The 22,809-nt window shown below is 39.0% G+C and overlaps 1 protein-coding gene across 1 annotated transcript in view; it reads right to left on the bottom strand.

Moving 5' to 3' along the window:
* Positions 1 to 22,809, bottom strand: part of LOC105916372 (A disintegrin and metalloproteinase with thrombospondin motifs 7) — a gene marked incomplete in the record, with an annotated part of 219,136 nt that overhangs the window by 33,380 nt on the left and 162,947 nt on the right. The window contains 5 exon segments of the mRNA XM_036129684.1: positions 855 to 1,017; positions 4,061 to 4,207; positions 9,027 to 9,200; positions 9,383 to 9,535; positions 9,836 to 10,558. Of these exon segments, the coding sequence (XP_035985577.1) occupies positions 855 to 1,017; positions 4,061 to 4,207; positions 9,027 to 9,200; positions 9,383 to 9,535; positions 9,836 to 10,558 (1,360 nt within the window).

Here is a 22,809-nt window from a genome sequence, read left to right as displayed (position 1 = left end):
CTTAAAATGTTTTTTTTTTCATGTTTATTACAAAAGAAAATTAAAAGTAATAGAATTAGAGTTATTTTATGAATGCACAACTGAGTAGAGCATTTTTACTGACTTCCTGCAACAATGTGTACCACAGGGTGAAAACCAAATAGATTTCATAGCTTTAATCTCAACCAAAGCAGCATAAAATAAAAATGATTAGACTCCAAGATGATAGGGGAAAATAATACAAATGTGTATGATAGCCTCACGTTCACTTTTAGACACAAATGCAATTCAAATCAAAGGCTGCTGGTACATTATTTTACAATACCCTCTACCAAAAATCTTGGAGTCTCCTCAATACTGGGAAACTAAAAGCAGAGAGATTGCAGAGAAAACCCAGGACTCCATATGGAGGTTTTTTAGCTCAGATCTCTGTTTGAAATTGAAGTGAAGTGAATCTCTTCAGGCGACTCTTTTCTACCCACTGCTGAAGCATTTCTGACCATTACCTCCCACTCCTGTGACGCAATACGCAATCCGTGACTCAAGATCCCAAATTGCCCAGAAGAACTGGATGTTCTGTGTATTGTTCATAGCTTCTGCTAAAGGTGAACATGTCTTTGCGTTCTGCAGGGTCAGTGCTATGTCAATAGGACCACTGATGCAAGCAGCTGCAAAACTCTGTCAGTCAGCTACACAACCAGGGGGGTTATGATACTGACTATTGTAACTCAGGAATCACCTGCAGCAGGAGCGCTTTCAAGTGTCCTCAGCTGTTATGGTAATCACGCATATAAATAAATGTAATTTGATCCACCTAAATGATTATGGCTCGGCGATAGCGATACAAATCAAACTGCAAAACTGGGTTTACTCACCAGAGGAAGCACTCTTGCAGTCGTGTAAGTTACACCTCTGGGTGCTGTTAGGTTTTAGCTTCTGGTCACACTGAGCCTGATCCACCTCTTCTGAAGCCTCCGCCTTTGTGTCGACACATTTGATGAGCCGATGCTGCAGTCCTCCCCCGCAAGAAGCTGAACACTGCACACGGAAAGATTTCCCAAAAGTTTCACTGCTTTTTATTTTAAATTGTCAATATTGACATGTTTTCATTTATCTTAGCTTGTCCTCTCAATATTTGCAGCAAGACTCTTTTTTGTTTTTGTTTGGTAGAGTTTGATGGTTTCAGTGTGAAATGGCCAAAATTAATGGAAAAAAGCAACAAAAAAAAAAATAAAAATAAAAAAATCTGTTTAATTTCCACTGAAATTAATGCAAGTTTGGTTTCAAACCAAACTAGACTTGTGTTTTCACTTGGCTGATTTCAGAAGCAGAATTAACATAGACAAGTGACTGACTGTTCTGGATAAGGCTGCAATCAACAGAGGAATACAGAGTACTCATTTTTACATGCAGAAACCTTTGACTCATCAGAGAGAAGCAATCAGTAGGTGGATACACAAAGGGAACGCATTAGAATTACTGAGGCATCACACAGCAGTGCAAATGATATAGCATAGGAAGTAGTAAAAAGTATTTTTTTCAATTGTTTGCATAGAACAGTGATCACTAAGGATTTTAATTTTAGGCCAATAAAATAAGAGAGTAAGAGTAAGAGAGGTGTGATCCTGACATAATTGAATATATAATAATTACTACCAAGTCAAATAAACAGGGATATACAGCATATGTTGAATGTTTCACTTCAACTTAAATCACAGGAAGAGTGAATCGCTATGTTTAAATGGAAAAAACATAATCAGAACAAAGAAGACAAATGGTTTGAAAGGGACATGCACTGCAAAAATAGACCTAAAAATAAGAATTTTTTTTTCTTGAAATGAATGTATTTTTCCCTGATTTGAGCAGGTAAATAGGACTATTTACCTGCTCAAATCAAGGGCAAATACATTCATTTCAAGAAAATTTTACTTATTTTTAGTTTTCTTTTTGCAGTTTGAAGGAAGCCATTTACATTAAGAGAGAAAAACAACCTTAAACAGAGGAGGAGGACTTAGGTTCCAACTCTCAAAAATGTACAACACAGCGATAGGGTTGATTCCTTCCTATTATCACCTCAATCCTCACCTCCATACGCGTGATCAAAACATCGCTCTTGTAAGCCAGGCCAAAAATGACCCTAATACTAAGGGGGTGGACCTGTTTCGGTTCAATTTGCATGTTATCTACGCCGTGACAAGGCCTTTGTTGGGCGGCAGTATAAAGCTTGGAACTCAACACTACTCCAGACATTTTGAATTGAGAAAGCTTTCTGGATAGGAAGCAAAACGTCTTCAAACTTTGAAAAAAGTCCAGTTGTTTTGTTTTTTAACTTTTTTGGAATGACCATGACCTGGATGACTGAGAATCTTCACCAGCGTAATCAGAATTAAAGGGCCGATCGGAATAAAAAATACATAATGCAAACAAGCCAATCAGAACATTGGGATTGGATCAATTGGAATGAAATTGTAATCCGAATGAGAGGGGTGGTTTAATTGATAATGAGATCAGCATGCATGTACGGTAAACGCTTGTCGGGATCAAGTTATTTCCAATGTGGCAAACTGACCTGAGTCAGTCCCTGACCCTCACATAAACATGACGTATTTCCACGTCGGTGAGTGGCTGAAATACAGGAAGCAAAACAGTCGGGGCTCTCGATACAACCTTTCTATTTGATAAATTTAAAGAACTCTAAATTTATTCAGTAACGTTTCAACTGTACTTAGAAGCTGGTGTAAGTCCATCCTGGTCCCTCAAAAGACTAACGAACTTGGTTCAGAATGCTTTGTTTACTATTTTTTGTTGTTTAGCAAAGACGGAAGTTCTTCTTTGTTTTTGTTTTTTTTAGGGAAATTTGATAACTGCGCATGTCAGAGTGGTTCTATTCTGAATAACGGCAGACACATATAAACGCACCTCATGATCAGATTAATTGATTGTGTGCTCATATAAATGGTACAATCTGATCATTTTATTTTTGGAATCCGAATATATTTCAATTTTTGTGTATGTAAACATAGCTGGAGAGCTTGAAAAAATTTCTATGTATTATTAATACTAATATTTGTTCTCAGATGATTTGATATTTATTCTTAAATAATTAATGGGGCAAAAGAAAAACAAACATCTACCATACAACAATTATTCTACTCTACTGCAGCAGATTCAAAAATCTGAAAAACCCATTGAGCGGTATCAAATCATTGAAAAAAATAAATCATCAAAACCAATTTAAGATCTAATATTTTGAAGAATTAACTAGAATTTACCAGACCCAAAACTAATTAGTTTCATTCTGAATTTGAAACCAGGTGATGCTCTTAAAGAAAGCTACCAAGTAAAGGTGAGAAAAAATAACGTAGGAGGAACAAAACTAGATAAACATAGCTTTGCATACGATGCAAACAAAAAACATAAATCAGAACCAAATCTGTTTTAGTTTTAACACGATCAAAAATAATATTTAAATACATGACTAAGAATCCTTTTCAATGCTTTCTGAACTTAAAAGTAAACAAGATCTGATCGATTATATGTATACGATAGCAAAGTTAAAGTCTGGCAGGGACATTTTGAAGGGAAGAGAGAAGGAGATTTTGTAGGTGAAAGCTGAAATCTGGCATTTAAGAAGTCATCTTTAATCCTTAGTTTTAGTTATTTTGGGTGACTTTCAACAGATCACCAGTTATTCAGCAAGGAAGGCATTGCGTTGAACAAATATCACTGACATGGATAAATCACCAAGGCACTTTTAGCTATGAATGATTGAAATATGAAACCTGGAGAATTTCAACAGCAAAATCTAATCTCCTGTCCAAACATGTTCTGCATATTCCAATTTAGTTTTAAAGATTACATTAAGATTAAAACGTGTAAGGATATTACAGGATATAATACATTTTACATGAACTACTCCTACAAGCAAAATGAAAAATGAAAAAAAGAGGTGAATATGATTAAGTCATCAATGAGTATGCAGGTTTTTGAAAAGGTAACTGAGGTTCTTTGTCCCGTATGGAATTAAACCAGATTAACAACGAAGCTGGGCTGTAATTAAGTGGTTATAATGCAAGAGTACCTGTCCCCACGATCCAGTGAGCCACTGAGCACAAGGCTGACTGTTGCAGGGCTGAATAGTGCTTGGCTGAAGGTCTCGGTCGCATCGATCATCCTCTGGACAGGTGACAATGCGCTGCTGCTCACCGCCTCCACACACTTCAGAGCACTGAGCAACACACAGCATAAAAAGTCTGTACACGTCTGCAGTTAGGGTAGTGATACGTCTTTCACCTGATTGGGTAAAGAAAATAATGATTCAGAGTTGTAAAAATACACTGATCTGTGGATTAAACTGCCACAGAGTTTACTTTTACTCCGCGGGTCCTTAATGAAAGTTGTCTCACCACAACAAATCACCGTGTCTTGCATGAAAGCGATTCTGATAGGACTTTTTCTTTTCTGGTATGTGAAAGGAGGCTTTGTGAGGCATCTCTACAAAAAAGTATAAGTATGCACATTGAAGCTTTTGTCTACGTCACGAAATCATGCAGGAACGAATGAATGCTATGTCTGTGCCAAAACAAATTTGACAAACTTGTCACAAAAAATACTCCTAAAGTTCCAAAACAGTACTTCTCTCTAACATTTCTAAGACTTGGGCTGTAGCTCAATACTTGCTACAGTTGGATGATTCACAGGCTGACACATCACTCTTTTGTTAGACAGACAAAGCAGTAGTTTTAAAACACCACTCTGGTTGGTTTCAAACGTCATAGCCACCACTGAAATCTATAGCGTGCTGACACATTGCTTAGTGCCGACAAAGAAACAAACTCAAAAAGCGGAAAAATAGAAAATAAACAACTACTCTTAACTTGTCCATGAATGCCATGTTGCAAAGTTTTCTGACCAAAATATGCGATGTATAGCAACTGCTAATTACATTTGCTAACAATTCATGAGTGTGATTAAAGATCTTCAAAATTCTATCCTAAATTGTTATGCAGGTAGAGCGGATCTCATTACAATTAAAATATCACTGTTAAATATAGCGAATAAATTTTGCGTATACAATTCAAAGCATAAAACTTACACTATTCAGCCCAGCAGCGGCTCTACTCTGAGCTCCTCACCCTATCTCTAAGGGAGAGCCCAGACACACTACGGAGAAAACTAATTTCGGCCGCTTGTATCTCGTTTTTTCGGTCACGACCCAAAGCTCGTGACCATAAATAAGGGTAGGAACGTAGATCGACCGGTAAATCGAGAGCTTCGCCTTTTGGCTCAGCTCTCTCTTCACCACAACGGATCGGTACAGCGCCCGCTTCACAGCAGACGCTGCACCAATCCGCCTGTCGATCTCCCGCTCCATCTTCCCCTCATTCGTGAACGAGACCCCAAGATACTTGAACTCCTCCACTAGGGGCAGCACATCCTCCCTGACTGTTCAACCAAAATTACAACATATTCAGTGGATGGAAAACGTGGCAGGGCAATAGGCAGGATTATGAAGGAAAGCCCATGCAAACATTGGGGGAGACTCTTAAAGGTGTGGACTGAGGCTGGAATCAATATTTCAAGAGCCGCTAGACAGAGGTATCCAGGATAATGGTCACAAATGGTTCACTTTTTGTGTTAAGCCCGTCCTGGACCAGACAGATCAATAACTACATCTTACTAAGGAGAAAAACAAATGGAGCTGAAGCAATTGAAGGCAATTATGTGCCTCTCTACTCTCTAGTACATGAAATAAAACATTTTGTTCAGGTGAAAAAAAATGATTTTGGAGCACTGAACTAAAAACAGTTCAAATACATGTGTTGATGGTATCACAGCACACGATTGACCGACAAACTCACCTGAGATGAACCTCAAAGAGACTATATAGCAGAGGTCTTCAACCCTGGTCCTCAGGATCCACTGTCCTTCGCCTTTTAGATGCGTCTCTGCTCCAGCACACTTGAATCAGGTGATTACATGAGCTCCTCTGCAGCCAGCAGGGGCTGCAGAGGCCTGTTAATGACTCGCATATGTAGGTCGGGTGTGTGGCGGCAGGGAAACACCTAAAACATGCAGGACAGTGGATCCTGAGGACCAGGGTTGAAGACCTCTGCTCTGTAGGGAATGGTCAAGATGTAGACAAGAGAGCCAGAACCAGCAATCCAGAAGTGCTGGAGGCAGTTATTAAAGAGCCCTGGACTTCCTGAACATCTCAGCTGAGCCCCAGGCTTTTTGCCTGCATGCCACGCAGCTTTGACACAGTGAGTCATGCAAAAGGAGCCCGGAGTGTGTATTCTGTACAGTGCATGGGCAAACTATTCAATGGGCCAACATTGCTGCATGAAAAATTCATCTGTAAGCTTCTATTTTTTTATTTTATTTTTTTTTACATTTTAAGCTTTAGCCTTTTTCTGCTGAAGTGTTAAAGAAGCTCACAGGATACCTTTACAAACAAAAGCAGTGAACGTGTCAGAGCTGGGTACACTGTATTGAGTCAGCTCATTTTTTTCTACAATGGCAAATCCCAAACAAATGACATTTGCCTCAATCTATCCTCTGACTAAATGTACAAATGCACTCAGCGGAGCACCAAGCAACACTTATAGCATCTTGACAATTCAGCATCGTTCCTGTATTGCGTCAGTGTGATAAATGAACATGCAGGCCTTCCCAAAGAGAGGTTTACTAATCTAAATTGGATATGACAGCAAACTGTCTCTGCAGTGCAGCAGCTCAGTGGTTTACAAAGATGAGGATGCGAGTGACAGAGAGGCAATCTGCTTCTTATGTAACACTGTGTTATAAGAGTACAAGTACAATTGGATAGATCTCAAAAGTGTCCTAGTACATTTAATTCAAACCCTAGAAACACACAAATATGTCAGTATTCTGAAATTCCTTATGTCATCACGGCTGTTGTTAGCTGCTTTTATAATATCTGCAATAAACTCAGTAAGTCTTAACAACATGCTAATAGTTGTGCAGGTTCTGATCTGATCATGAATCATTTACGCTCTCAGATGCTGAGGTCAATTTGCACATGTATTAGCTACTCTAAGATGGTGCCGTACAAGCATGCATATTGCATGTTTTTTCTCACGTTGTTATGTAAATTCTCTGTTGCTTTCCATCTAACCTTTAGATTTGCTTGCTTTTTTCATAACTGATTTAGTGTGTAACGTGTTTATTTGCCACCGTCAGCTTTCAACTTTCAAAAACTTAAAATACAATTTTAGGTTTGATTCCTGCCAAGTTTCACACCAATTCACACCTCCACACGTGTGACCACAGCATTCCTCCTGTGAGCCAGGCAAACGATGACCCTAACGAGTCTTCCATGTGAGGGCCGATGAGTTCCAGGTTAATCTACATGTGAATCCAAGCTCTAACGAGGCCTCGCCTGCAGGTCTATAAAGCTGGGAACTCCACACTACTCCAGACATTGAGAAAGCTTCCTGGATGGGAAGCAAAACGTCTTCAACTTCAGAATAGAAGTCCAGTTGTTTTATTTTTTAACCCTCAAAATGACATTTTAATATCTACACCAATATATTTTAGATAAACCCTCACAATAAAACATGAACTGATTATGTAAAATGAGACTTGCACAACACTGCATAGTTTGTTAAAAAAAAAGAGCTTTTCAGGTCCTTTCCCATACCTGTGCAGTAAATGCCCTTGCAAAATGGCAGAGCTCACTAATGCAGCAGCTTATGGACCTCTGTGTTTGACTATTCATTTCTTGTGGTTATCTTTGCTTGCACACCTATCTGCAGTGCAAAGCAGATCAGAGCATTTCTAGACTAGAGTCAACTAGAACAGTAGAATATTGCATTGCTGCACAGTGTGTGGGTCTCCAGCAATTAACAAAAGGCCCACAACATCCTGTCATATATTTCTCCAAACACTGTACTTTGAGCAGGTTGTATCCTGACTCCTGGCCCAGCAGGGGTCGGATATGGAGGAGGGAGCGGAAGCAAAGGGAAAGGAATTACAGCAGATTACAGCTATAAAAACGGACCTGCACTCTATTTGGTCTTAATTGCCGAGGAGCTAAACCACTATTTTGCCAGGTTTGAGGCAAATTAGTCTTCAATCACAGTGCACATTCTGCAATGTAAAGAGAAAATGTGCTTTGATCCATGACTACAAAGAGCTTCAAACATTTGGACTTTTTGTGTAAACACAGCTTTCTTGATGTCAGAATATGTCAGGTTTTCTGGTCTTTAAACGCCACACCAGGCATCAAAAGAGCCCACCAGAGGCTGTACTCCCTCAGAGTCCTTAATCATTTTTCATAGTCTCTGGTGGTCTAAACTTTTTTTTTTTTTTTAAACACTTTCATTTTACATTTTGCCTTTTAAGATCATGTGTATATCCTTGCATCTGTGTTGAGAATTTGAGAGGTTTACATTTTCGAATGTTATTGCCTTTTATTATACATCGACAACACATGCTTTTGATTCTGGTGACAGTTGATAGGGGAAATGGGTGTATAAATTACAGTAATAATGCTGGTCAGAACCAGAGCAGAAATTGTAACTTCTAATCTAAATGCAGCCAGACGTTTTGTGTTCTGACCCAGTGGCCCTCCATAAATTTTAAATCCTCTTGCCGGGCTGCTGGTTTGCCAAGTCTCCAAGACACTGCGCTAAGCCATCGATTCTTATTATTTCCTCTTTTCACTGGACAAATTACCATATAAACCTTCACATTATCAGCTCACATTCAAGCTGCATATATTTCTATCACTATATTTTTCTATCATACTGTCTGATGCATTTATGAGAGATTTCAATGTTCGAACATCTTTTCTGTAACTTCCATCTGCCTTAAGTTCACTTTATAGTTTTCAATTTAGAACAAGGAAGCAAATCTAAGTATCTCTCTAAACAGTTCAAACAGAGACGTTGTTAAAATGCCAATATATGCCCTTTAACCACAGACTACCTGGTTACTTATTTTTTCTATCACATTTAGTAGTTTAAATATGTACTGAGAACAGATTTTACAACCCTTATAATTGGTCTTCTTATTTAGCTCACCTGGCCCCAGGAGGAGGTGTACCAGTCCAGGCATGTCTGAATGTTGCAGGACATTTGTGTTAATGGCCTGATGGACATGGCCCGGCAGTGGAAAGGTCGAAGAGGTCTTTGATCTCTCAGGTCAAAGCACAGGACCTCTCTGAATTTCATTCCACCTTCGCAGCTCTTGGTGCACTGGGGGATAGAAAAATAACAATACACTCACATGACCTGAAAGCTCCCCATAAAGCAAGATGGGGTTCTTTTCTGGCATTAATTAGATAGGCGAAATCCTAAAGGATGTTGGTTAAGAAGTCTCAAACAAAAGTCCTACAACAACATTAAAATACATACAGCTATATAACGAGCAGTCGTACCGTACTCCATTCCCCGACCTTCCACCTGGAGCACGGCCTCAGGTAACACTGCCTGGCAGGTGCAGGCCTCTTGGCCCGGTCGCAGTCAGATTCTGAGCCGGTGCTGCAAATCAAAGTCCTCCAGATAGCTCCCAGACCGCAGCTAGTGGAGCACTGTCCACAGACAAAGTAATTCATGAGAGTACAAGTCTGACAGCTGAAAACCAAAGAGGCATGATTCACATTTCACCAACTTGTCACCTACGCTCCTTTGGTTTTACACTTTGAGATTTGAGGGTCAGATACATAAACAGCGCCAGCGTAAGAGGCTGGAAATCATTTGTTTCAGATATTTTGTGTTTTATGTTACATCCTGGTTAAATTATATATCAGTAACAAATTGTTGCAGATTTAGTTGCCCTTGCTGCACAGTAAAAACAGGTAGAATGTGGAAAATAAATCAAAAATACTTACAGTGCTCCAGTTCCCAGCAATCCAGAAGGCAGCACGTTTGACCCCTGCGGAGGCTGAAGCTTGGACTGGACGCAGAATTGGAGCTGGAGATGGAGTCGGGAGAGCTGGAGCATTGGGTGCAGTTGACTTTATGTGCTGCGCAGGAGCTGAACTGAGTTTAGGAATGGCTGACGTGATTTTTGACTGGTACGAAGGGCCAGGAGGACTGTCATCGCTGCTTGGCACCACTGAGGGAACGAATACTTCATTGTAATCAAAATCAGAAAGACGAAACAGAGGAGGCTGGAATGTGGGGTCTGTTCCAGTTGTCTCAGCGTACTGAGGTATCTGTTGTACATCTGGAGGAATATTTGTAGCTCCCTGAAGGCTTTTATCCGCTCTGACTTCTCTTTCAGTTGAAGGCATGAGGTCATCAGATGGGTCTCGTTTACCTGAGTTTACAAGGAGGGGAATGGGGGGAGGAAAGGGTTTCTCAGAGAGAAGAGGTGATGATGTGCTGAGCCCAACATTTGTATCCCAGAAGCTACCATCACTTGTAGCAAAGTGATTCTGATTCAAGTCCCAATCTTCCGCCGTAAAACCACCTGGAATATCTGTGTACCGACTGGTTGTTTGAGGTATTTCTGAAACATTACTGTCAAGTTCAGCCACAGCCCGAGTTGCCTGCTCTGGCAACGAAGAGCCAACATGTTCTGTACTCTCTGCCTCTTTGTGTGATGAGATTGACGCCTCGCCTGCCTTTCGAGCATTCAATCTTGCAGCCACATCAGGGGTTTGATGTCTGGCAGCAGGAGTACTGTGTGTTGGGGTCGCAGCGAGACGGTTAAAGTGATTTTCCTCTTCACTGATATTGCTGTGGTTATTTTCCACCTCCTCCCCAGACTGATCCCATGTTTCATCCTCTACAGGCTGCTTTGTGCCAGTGTTTTCAGGCCACCAACCCTTAACTTTCTTTGCAGTTTGTGAATGGGGGGTCACAGATGGCGGTGGTCGGGTTGCAGACACAGGAAGAAGGTGATCTTCATAGAGAAAGTCATTTATTTCATCCTGATTTACTTGCTCAGACTCAGTCTTTCTGTCATCTGTTTTTTTGCTCTGCGGCTCTTCCGTTTTCCAAGGGTGGATCTCTGTAATTGTCGTAGCAGGTGAAGTAGCTGTGGGAGCTTGTGGAGTTTCTGTCAAAGAATTTTCTTTCATACTGTGGGTTGGCTTGACTTCCTGTGGAGAGCTGAGACTGTGGCTGTCCTCAGATTCCTCCTCAAAGCTCCAAAGTTCTTTCGATAAGTCTTCATGAAAGTTGATAAAGTTGTAATCGTAGTAAAAATCATCAATGTGAACACTGGTTTCATGAAAGGGTTCACTATCTTTATTGTTTTGGTGGTTATTATCAATGTTATTGTGGTAGTGAAAATCTCCCTCAACAACGTAATTATGGTCGTTCCGATTCCTCGGCTGGTCTCTTGTGGTGCTGTAATTGGGGGGCGGTTTGTCTACAGGAATAACGTTTATTTCATTGAGCACCTCTTTGCTCATCCAGCCACTGCCGGACCATTCGATGCCTCCGAAATTGTCCAACACCTGGGGACAGTCCTGAATCTGGCAACTCGTGACAGCCGACGGTTTGGTTTGAGGATCGCAATCAACCCCAGTGTTTCTTGAGCAGGTAACATTACGGTGCCGCAGTCCAGGACCACAGGTGACGGAGCACTGCATGCAAGAGTAAGCAGAAAAATGCCAATATCAGCAATTTACACATGCAAATAAGTTCAAAGCTGTGATTTAAAACAACAGAAACGGTACAACTAAATGAGAAACAGTGTATAGAATAAAATAATGATTAATTTAACAATACAGGACTTTTGCTTAATTTTTTTTTTTTATTTAACCAGATAAAACTCCATTGAGATCAAGATCTCTTTCAACAAGGGTGACATGGTGAAGAAAAGCAGCGGCATAATAATCAGACGGCTAAAGTTAAGCCACAGACTGCGGTCAAGCTTCTCCTGCTGTCTGTGGTCAGAGGGCCTGGGGCACCAATTGTATTCAATTCAATTTAATATTTATTTATATAGCGCCAGTTTGTGAAACATGTCATCTCCAGGCACTTTCCAAAGTCAAATTCAATCAGATTATACAGACTGGTCAAAAAACTTTCCTATCTAAGGAAACCAGTAGATTGCATCAAGTTTTGACAAGCAGCATTCACTTCTGGAGAATCGTAGAGCCACAGGGAGAGTCGTCTGCATTGTTCATGGCTTTGCTGCAATCCCTCATACTGAGCAAGCATGAAGCGACAGTGGAAAGAAAAACCACCCATTAACAAGAGGAAAACCTCCAGCAGAACCAGGCTCAGTGTGAACGATCGTCTGCCTCGACCGACTGGGGGTTAGAGAAGACAGAGCAGAGACACAACAAGAGAGACAAACAAGCACAGAAGCACACATTGATCCAGTAATCATGGCAGCACCACTTCTGTCAGTCTGCCCCAGGGCAGCTCTGGCTACCATGTTGCTCACCACCATCAGTATGTGAAAGAGTGTGTGAATGGGTGAATGACTGAATGTACCGTAAAGGTCCTGAGGACTTAATATGATGCTATACAACCACAGGCCATTTACCATTTTACCATTTCTATATTTCATATCTATTTATTAAAATTATTTATGCATCTAAAGTCTCAGCTATAGTGAGCCAGTAATCCCATTAGATTGATTTTAATAAGAACTGAACAGTTGAAGCTTAACTGATCTTACAATTTTTTCTAGATAAGTGTATGTACAACACTTAAACCGGTATTAGCAAGCAACTGTACTACTAGGGCAGAAATTAATACAGTTAAAACACTTTAGTTGTTGTTTTTTTTAAATTATTATTATTATCTCAGAACAGTGCTAAAAAGGAAGTCAGAGGACATTGGTTTTCACACAGGATTTTGTTCTTAAATTGTATTTTGCACATGAAAACCATGTAAATTTGGTTATCTGTTTGTCTTGAGTGTAGGACCAGAACATAATATCCAGCTTAACAGCATTTGGCACAATCAGGAATTTTTATTTTTTTATTTTTTTATTCTTTAAGTGTCAATTTTAGCATTTAAATCATCAGCCTTTTTTAGTTTAACCAGAAGACAGAAAATTACATTCATTTGAAATGCTGAGAGAATCTGAATCAAATAAAAATCTAAAACGGGAATAAAAAAATTCAATCAGTACATATCTGCTTTTAGTTAATATTTACTCAAATAAAATTACATATGGACTTAAAAAAACTTGTCACTAATTAAAGCATGTACACGTACAAAGGGAGTTGATCTAATGCACATTGTACATTATAATGTCCAGTTTTATTTCAATCAGCATAAAAATACATGTTGAAAAACACTGTCAAAATTCAGCTCACTCTGGTTCAGCTGAAGATTCAAGCATAGCATCCACCTTTTTCTTTTTTTCTTTAGTCATAATAACAGGATGATATATATCAGAATAAATGCATGCAGACAGTTTGCTACAATAAGAATTTTAGCCTAAAAAACACTTTTATGAGTGAGAGTTTAAAAATATAATTAAGATGTAAGGTTATTATGTAAATGTTTACATAAATGTAAATACAACAGGTCACAATCCTTTTCCTTGGTAATTAAAGCTAATAGAAATGTCACGCTGTCGCAAAACATTTGATAAGAGTAAACAGACCTAAAGCCCAGAAGGGAAAACTGTTCTTGTTTATACATCAATATTATTGCTAATAACAATTATTTCTATTTAATGCTACAATAGATTTTCCAATTAGTTAATTAAGATTGTTTCGTATTTGTTATTTCTTTCAACAAAGAAAATGATGACAACACTAGTTTAAATATATTTTTTAGGATGAAACTTAAATTATTTTACCCTGGAAACATAAATGTTTGTTGGCTCAAAGCTACAATAAAAGCATGTTTTGCAATACTGCCTATCATCTTTCTTTTTGGAGATATATGCTAAACGTTCAGGAGAAACCTAAAACTTTTTAAGTTTAAGTATATAGCACTATTCTGTAACAAGATGATTCAAAGTGCAATACATGAATAGAAAGACATTGCAGAGGGAAATATTACACAGGAAAAGAAAAACTTTACATTAACAAAGGAACAAGCTAAACAAACATACAGAAAGCATAAGATCATAATACTTAATTGTTTCTATTCATAATGAGGAGTAAGTCACTGTATTTTTTTGGGCTATAAGATGAACTGGATTATAAGGCGCATTACATATTCTTCCCAAGTGTGTAATATCACTCCGCCCCTCCAGTAGAGTGACCAGATGCCCCAGATTGCCCGGAAATGTCCCCCATGTCAGTGTAACATGATGGAGTAAAAAAGTTTAGTGCAACAAGACATCAGAAGCTCTCCTGATGTAGTAGAGCGTTGCAATTCAGACAAAACAAACCAACCTGCAGGCAGAGAGTCTGCGCTTAACAAAATCAGAGACGTCCCCAGTTTTCAATAGGAAATCAAATCTGGTCACCTTAAGGAGGAAATACACTAGCCGCGTAACATAAGAAGCACGGCTTAAGGGCCTGCTCTTAAAAGCATAAATTTACACGCTGTAAAGTACAGTCCACAGCTGCGTGATTCTCTGGAGAGAAGAACATTCGTCATGGGTAAGTAATTAAAGAAAGACAAATTACCTGTAATATATGGGTAAGGTATTAAATTATCGGTAATATATCCTATGTTTTGATCACTTAAAAGTCTGTGTCTTTACCATATCCGATTAGAAATCGCATATTTTAGTTTGTTAGCTTGTTAGCTTGTCACAACTACATCATCCATGGCGCTTTATGTTCGACAACTCTTTTTTTGAGCCACTTCAGAAAGTAAACTTTGACACAGGATGTGGTTTTCCCATTTATTCCCTGTCAAACAGGAGCGCACACGTGTCTCAAAAAAGAACTTCAATCTAATTTAGGTGTTACGTAGAGTAAATATGTGCGTTGTACGCGCGTATTTTGCTTCTGGTATAAATTTATTAAAATGAAAAACTAACCACACACACACACACACACACACACACACACACACACACACACACACACACACACACACACACACACACACACACACACACACACACACACACACACACACACACACACACACACACACACACACACACAGACCAATAAAATAGTCAGCTTAACTCTATACTTCATGCCCTGGAAATCTCTGGATTTTATATTGGATATATATAAATAAATAAAAAAACTGCTCTCACCCACCCCTTGAGAAGCTTAAGAATTATTATAATTCAGGAATAACAGGATTTAATATATAATTCTTCCATTACACTACTGATTTGAGTAGTCTATTTCCATGATAATTTCTCTTCATGTTTCATCAAAAAATTTCAGTTAAGAGAAATGAACAAGTATGAATGGTTGTATTCATTTTGAAGTGGTTTGTTTACAGCTAGGACCTGGGTCTGTAATCCGCAAGGACATTTCTTTGCTTTTACATAAATAATGGCATGCAAACAGCTTTAATAAAATAAAGGAATAAAGATGCTTTCATGGGAATCACCAGTGAATAAGTTCAGTTTGTTCAACATTAGTAAAACATAATTTGTTCAGCATGAGTCACATTTCCAACCAGAACTGCTACCTACAGCAGCAGCACCACTGTGATAGAGTTGCTGGTAACAGAGGAAATGCACCACTTTTTAAGCTTGTCAATCTCAGCCAAAGCAGGTCCAAATTTATTTATAAAACATGTAAAGAAAAATATTATTTATGGACCAGATATATGTATTACTTTTTTATTAGACATCAATATCAAGATTGTTTATGCATATTTCCTGCAAACACATCTCAGAGTGATTACTAAAAGGCTTTAGGTATTTCTTTGTAGATATTAAGAGATTTCTAAAAATATTTATAAGGAACTTTTAGCATGGAAAATTATTGAATACTATCGTTTATATATATTTAATTAAAGGCAAATAGTGGTAATGTAGAATTTTACCAATGACAAAAAAGATGATGTTACACATTATTTACATCAAATTGAATAATCTATGCAAATTAGTTGAGTTTTTAAGTGTTCCATTTCAAACAATTAAATAAAATGTGCTTATATAATTGTGCAGAATAATGTTTTGGGTCATTAAAAATGAAAAGTTGAAATAAAATTTCATAACATTTTAGCTTATCTAAATATTATAGAATATGTTACTTAGAGACTGACACAAAAGGCTAGGAGAATGGTAAAAGCACTGAAAACATGCTAAGAGAAACGTTTTATACATCAGAGTATTAGGGCCATTGTAGATCTGAGAGAAAAAGGAGGAGTAAATTTCTGTCATAAAATAGAGAAATTTTGAAATTAATTTCACATATTTTCAAGAAAAAAAACCATGAAAAATCTCTGATGTCAAAAAGTCTTAATTTCCGCCATAAAACTCAGACATTTCCATGATTAAAGGCAAAACATTTCGACATTTAAGATATTTACTGACACTGTAAAGTCAGAAAATTAGCGAGGAAAAAACATTTAAATATATCCAAAAATTCAGAATTTTGCTGAGATTTTAAATCAGATATTTCCAACAAAAAATGCCAGAAGTCCTCTAAGATTTAAGAAGTAAATTTACGAGATGCACTTCGGGATATTTCCCAAAGTATAAGTGGTACATGCGGGCTCTTTTCCTGTTTGAGAAAGACTTTTCCCAGGTGCAGACTTGCCATGAACCGGCGGATGGGAACCGCTTCCACATGGCAGCATCAAGTAGGTGTTATTATACAGATGGAGAAATGACCTCCGAGGTTATCGTTGGGACAAGAGAGCAGAAAATCTGAGGCTGTGGGTTGGATAGAATTTCTCAGCTTTTGTCACAAAATATCTGTGAGCGTAAAGAGACGGGAAGAAAGGGAACCCTGCTTACCAAAAATAACTCTGCCATTTCTTCTGCATTTTGAAAAGCTTCATGTGTGAATACACTGACACATGCTCCCAATATGAATCACTGTGATGCACAAAAAACAGAGACCTTTCCCCAAAATGCATTTCTGTTGAAATGTGGCATTTTTTTTTAATGTCTGTCTGTTTGTGGACCTTGTAAACTAACCTTTGACCAGCTGCCAGCGCTCCAGTCTGCAGGGCAGGGGATGTGTGTGTTGCAGGCGGATATGGACTCTGGCTGGGGGATGTGCTTGCAGTCGCTGGGATCCAGAGCTTCTTGCTCTTCTGCGCTCACAGCTTGGATGCAAAGTACTTTCCTTATGGCCTGGCCCAGGCTACCGCAGCTTGCTGAGCACTTATGCCAATCTCCAACCCACCATCTGCACAAACGATACAAAGAAAGCAACGATTTCCAAATAATCTGCACAGCTGAGAGGAAAATGACAGCACACCACAGTGGTCCGAATAAGACCTGCCAATTCAGCGGTGTCATGAAAGGTTCTGTGAGCTGCTTTTATTGTTCCCCACACAAAATGTCCATAATGTGTCTGTGACAGGACAAAAGAGAAGCTAGTCAATGGAAATAACCCAAATTTTCTTTACTGAAGGAACCCTTTGCGCCCATATAGTGAACACACATTGACGACAAACTAAAATGGTGAAAGTCAAAAGAAAACCACAAATGATTAAACTCATTGTGTACGGCAGCAATGCCCACTGACAGTGGACGAGACCAGGATCTCCCAAAGCTTTTCTTTTTCAAATTTCAACGTAAGTGTTGAAGTAGTAAAAAAAAGTTAAATAAGATAAACCTGTATCGGTATTTTTTCTAAAAAGATTGTAGCTTCATGTCCCATTTTCTATTGAAAATACCTAAAAGAAAATAAAAAGAAATAAATGCATTAGGGGGGTGAATAAATATATATATTTTAAAGATCAAATCGGAAAAGGAACATGGAAACATAAACCAAAGACATCTTAGTTAGTTCTTGATTGCACCCTGCAAGGTTTTTTTTTTATATAAGTATTGACATATATAGAGCATGGACATTCATGTAAACTATGTTTTCAATCCTGCTTCCAGGATTATCATGTAGAAGCTGACAAATACACTTTAGGACATTTTTTCCCCACCACTTTCTACCAGACTGAGATCTAGACCCTTTGCTGCCTTTCCTGAAGAAAAGTTGTAAAATTCTTGGGTCACTGGGGAAAGACACATTTTCATTATGATTTTTTTCTTCATCAGCAAACCTACTACTGACTGACAGAATAGGAAAAGTATCCAAAACCTAAACGTCTGCCTGTCCATTTTCTGCAGAGCTAACTACAGCAGACGACTGTAGTTAGCTCTGCTCCTTTACTTGACATGCAGCACCACACCATCAGCACCGGTGGAAATGTGCTTGTTCTCTTCAGGCAGTCATCTTTCTATGCGTCACTAGGATGGCAACAAACAAATGTTACAGCATGATCTCATTGGCCGTTCCAGATTCAGGATTCATCCAGTCATCAATAAAGTATCACTGCTTCTCCTATATTTAATGTTTTTTTGAGAAAAATATTGCTTTCTTCTTTTGATGTCTTGCACTTTAATAAAAAGGACACTCTTATTTCTACTTATTTGTTTTTATTATCTTTGCTGTGCATTTTATTTCAAGACCTAGAACTCTGAGGTTGCTGTCATGAGGTGTTGATGTCTTTACTGGTCTATCTGCATGTCTCCATTGTTTAAAACCTTCCCATTTATTGGGAATCTTGTCTAAGCATTAAAAATGGTGAAGATTATACAAACATGTTTGTGTAATCTTTTTCTTTGTTTCAACAGACAGACTTCTTGTTATGACATGTTTTCATGTCAGTCACCAACATAAAACAGTGGCTATTACATCCTTCTTTCCCCAACATTGAGTGTAAAAAGGTGCCAGTTTGTATACAAACTCACTGGACAGGAAAAAGAGATGAATTGCAAACCACAGAAAAAATAAATAATGCCTTCATTAATGCAGACTTAGCAGTAGATCATCACAGGAGCAATAAATTATTGAAGGGGATCTGACCTGGCAAAGAACACAATAATCTCTTGGTGTTTGTTTTCCATTACAACATTAAATGTGTAAATAACACACAATGTCACTATTCTTATGCTCTTTTAGAACCTTGATCGTGTTTGGCTGGTTAGAACTGAACCTAGCATGATACATCATCCCTCCCAGGAACGTAAAAAAACTAAAATCAAAACTCATGACCTACAAAAAGAAGAATGCTACAAAAAAATCTGAAACGGACCAGAGTTGGAAAGTGAGGCAACATGAGGAAAAACTGGGGAATTACAGGCAAAGCATACACAATAACAGATAATGATTCACTGAACCTACAAAAAATAAAACAATACGTGCAACATGATTACATAGAAAGTCAAAGTGAAGGTAATTCACGTGCCAAGTTCAGTGCTGAGAGAAACTTGAGTTTCTCTTCTGATTCCACCAAAGTTAAGAGGCTACACTTTTGTGCCAGAACAGTGTTTGGGGAAAAAAAAGTGTTTTTGATCTGGAGTTATGGTGTCCACTACCAAGAATGAAAAAGAGCCTACATTTGATCATAGGATGCTTTCCAAAATAACCAGGGCTGGTCCAACGTATAAATGGACTTTGTGTCTGCTTAGGACCTTTGTGTCCTGAGGCTACTAAATATAAACTGGGACAATAACTACAGAAACCCTTCAAATTAGGACTCTGTTGTTAACAGTGTCATAATCTAAAGCAAATTTAGACATGTGTTTTTCACGGGTTGCAGAACAGGGGAAGCATGAGGAGCATAGTGTCATGCAGCTCAAAGGACGGGCACAACGAGAACTTAGTGTGCGTCAAGCTAATAACAGCTAATGCGTTACCCTATTTACACCCGGAGCTTTTGTCCCACATGGGAACTTCACTGACCATTTTATGTCACTCTCAAATATTGAGGCATTTTGAATAAACAAACGACACTTAGCCTGGGGATGGGGTGGTGGGGTTTGGGTAGGAGGCTGGCGAGTAAAGTCTGGTGGCCTGCCAGGCTTATAATACTGTGGGGTAAGCTCTGGACTTAACTCTGGACAAGGGGCCTCATGTATGAAAGTATGCACAACTCTCATACTAAATGTTGGTGGTAGAAAGAAATCCTGAAACCAGAAAATTCAGACGTACGAAACCACGCGTAGATGGGTCACTGCATGGGTTGCCTAGATAAATCCCAATTTGCGAGGAATTGGGCGCCCCTGCATGTGTACCGTGGGCCATCCTGTTCTCACACCTAATTACATTTGCAAATCAGTAAAAATACCTGGCAGTCACCCGCCGGCGTCCAAATAACCATGGCAACAGAGCAGTGAGACAGTCACAGAGACACCTGAGGGATATCTGTAATGAACTACATCAAGCCAACAGCTTTCTGAGTGACATCAGCGACTCATTAAAGAAACTGGCTGATGCTGCATCGAGCTTGATTATAGATTAATACTGATCGTTGCAATATATCCCAAAGTAGTAGTTAACTATCCAACCTGTCAGTCAGCTCCCTCTGAGAAGCTAGAGTTAGAACTTGAAATGACACAGGCGACGCACGGTTCTTCTTTGCTTCTATCTGTAAGAATGGGGCCAGTTCAAAAATAATTTCCCTGGACAAAGTGAACCGGTTAATAAGCCACTCGTCATCATGTGCCAGCAGGTCAGCAGGATCTCTGAACACAAGCTCTCTCTGCATTCTTCCATCAGTGATGTCCTCCAGCAGTGCCAACACTGCCACCATTCCTCAGTTACGAACATCTTAATGCAGCCATTTATATGGACATGTGTGATTGTCTCCATTATAGGAATCATCACACCTGATTTATTAGGATTTAATCTGCTGATCTCAACCTGTTTTAGTTTTCAGTGAGAATGAAGAAGCTTCTTAGACGATTCACATGTATTTCATGTGCCTTGGCACACAGACCGACACACATTTACAAACACAGGAATATTCACAGTTTACATCTGACTGAGGTTATTTCAATGATTTTGATGCATTTCACGCTACAGAATGAGGCTAAATGTGATTCTATTTCTTTGTTTGGATTTATACCATAAAAGCTAAAAAAATAACGTTTGTTTTGCTCCTTGGGTTAAATAAAACTGTATTGAATTTGATTTCAGTGGATTTGGGTGAGTTTTAGTACCTTGCAGTTTTTAATCACCCATTAAAGAAGTTTGCGTTGCTGCTGCATATTTTCACGACAGGTCAAAAATGTGCGTGGATTAAGGCACACTTTCACACATTGTACATTTTTTATACATGCCAAATTGGGCGCTAAAATTTTGCGTTTTGTGCGTACACACGCTTCATACACAAGACCCCAGATCTAAGTTTTATTGAATTCCGTATTTATTTAAAGAAATTTTTCGAATGAAGGTTTCGCCTAATTTTCTGAGGTAAGGAAAGTTTTATGGAGTTTGTGCAAAAATTAATCCTAAAAATATAAATGGTTAACATGAGTGCTTTAAACAAAGAGCTATTTATTTCATCACGAGGAAGGTGTGATTGACAAACAGGACACATTCTGACATATAATCATTTTAATTCCTTGCTGGGTCACTGTTTCTTTGTAAGACAAGTGGTCATGAATGCAGAATCCATAAAATAAATTCTGCTTTGAGCCTCATATAACCTTGGGCCACCTCTGAAAGTAACTATAATCATATGTAGAGGGCCTAAACAAAATAGGATTTCAAATCTGTTATCAAAACCATATTAACACTGGTCTTTTTTTCTTCGGTTAAAACTATGCACTATTTTCCAATTGCAAAGGCTGACAATGCAGCAGAAAACAAAATGTGCTGTCTTTGTCTAACACAGCTCCATAACGTGTGGAGGGCAGACTCACATTGCAGGACATGGATCCCTGTGACAGCGGGGTTTGGTTGTCATCAGGCCGTGTGGCGGGGTCGCAGAAACGCTCCTCAGCTATCCCGGTCGTCTTTTCCACGCAGTAAACAGTCTGCCTCTGAACACCTGGAGAGCAACCGGGAGGAGAACAAAAAACTTTACAGTCTGTTTATAAGATACAGTTATGAGAAAAAGAGGTTCCCATAGCTTTACTGGCAGGCAGCTGTGGGAAAAACTAAATTAGACCCAGCTGCTATCATAGGGTTGAAAGGAGAAACGACAACTAAGCAATGGGGGGGGGGGGGGGGGGGGGTTATCTTTCTAAAAGCAGATGTTCTGGCAGTTTGCACATATGGAGCATAAAGGTGTATTAACACCAAGAAGGAAAGGCATCAGCAGTTAATAAAGAAGCATTCATTGCTGCTTATGGTAAGAGAAAACTCCCTCATGCCTTCTGGTCATCTCTTCCATGTCCCTGCTTGGGTAAATAAATAAATCTCAACTTTTAAGTTGCTGAATATAGTTGTAGCCTTCAGCAAACCAAGGTTTAGATTATTTATTGCCATTCATAAAATCTTTGCCATTAAGGCCTTTGCACACGACCACAAACGTAAGGAGTCTAGCAGGTCATGTAACGTCTGTTAGTGTTTCTCAGTTATTTAATTGTGAAGCCTGGTACTGGACTAATCTGATCCACACTCCGTGTTACTGACATGTTGCATGTTGTGCTCACATGTGACACCTATGCTTCCTAAGTTCGGTGGAGGCGGTCGCATTTTCCTGCTGCTCCCGTACCTCCCTGCTCTGTCCATGCTTTTGCTGTGTCTTGTCTTTCTGAGCCCTCTCTTCATATCACCCGAATTCTGAAACAATGGACTTGGATTTTGGCTTCCCCCCTTATTAAAACTCCCCATGATGTTATGGCAGAAGGGCCGAGAACTGAGACTGTGCCCCTCCCCTCCCCCACGGACACCTGTGGATGCGTTCAGAACTGTAACCCTCTGCTGAAATGTTGTCTCGTGATATGTGCTTTTCTTTTGCTGAGTTTTTTTTTTGATATCTCAAACTTTACCCTGTCAAGGATAAAGTGTGAAATATGCCTTTTTCCCTCTCCCTCCACACATGTGGC

Source organism: Fundulus heteroclitus, unplaced genomic scaffold (assembly GCF_011125445.2).
Source record: "Fundulus heteroclitus isolate FHET01 unplaced genomic scaffold, MU-UCD_Fhet_4.1 scaffold_201, whole genome shotgun sequence".
In the NCBI taxonomy this organism is placed as follows: Eukaryota; Metazoa; Chordata; class Actinopteri; order Cyprinodontiformes; family Fundulidae; genus Fundulus; species Fundulus heteroclitus.
The sequence above is the reverse complement of the archived record's forward strand: the minus strand, read 5'-3'. Positions and strand labels throughout refer to the sequence as shown.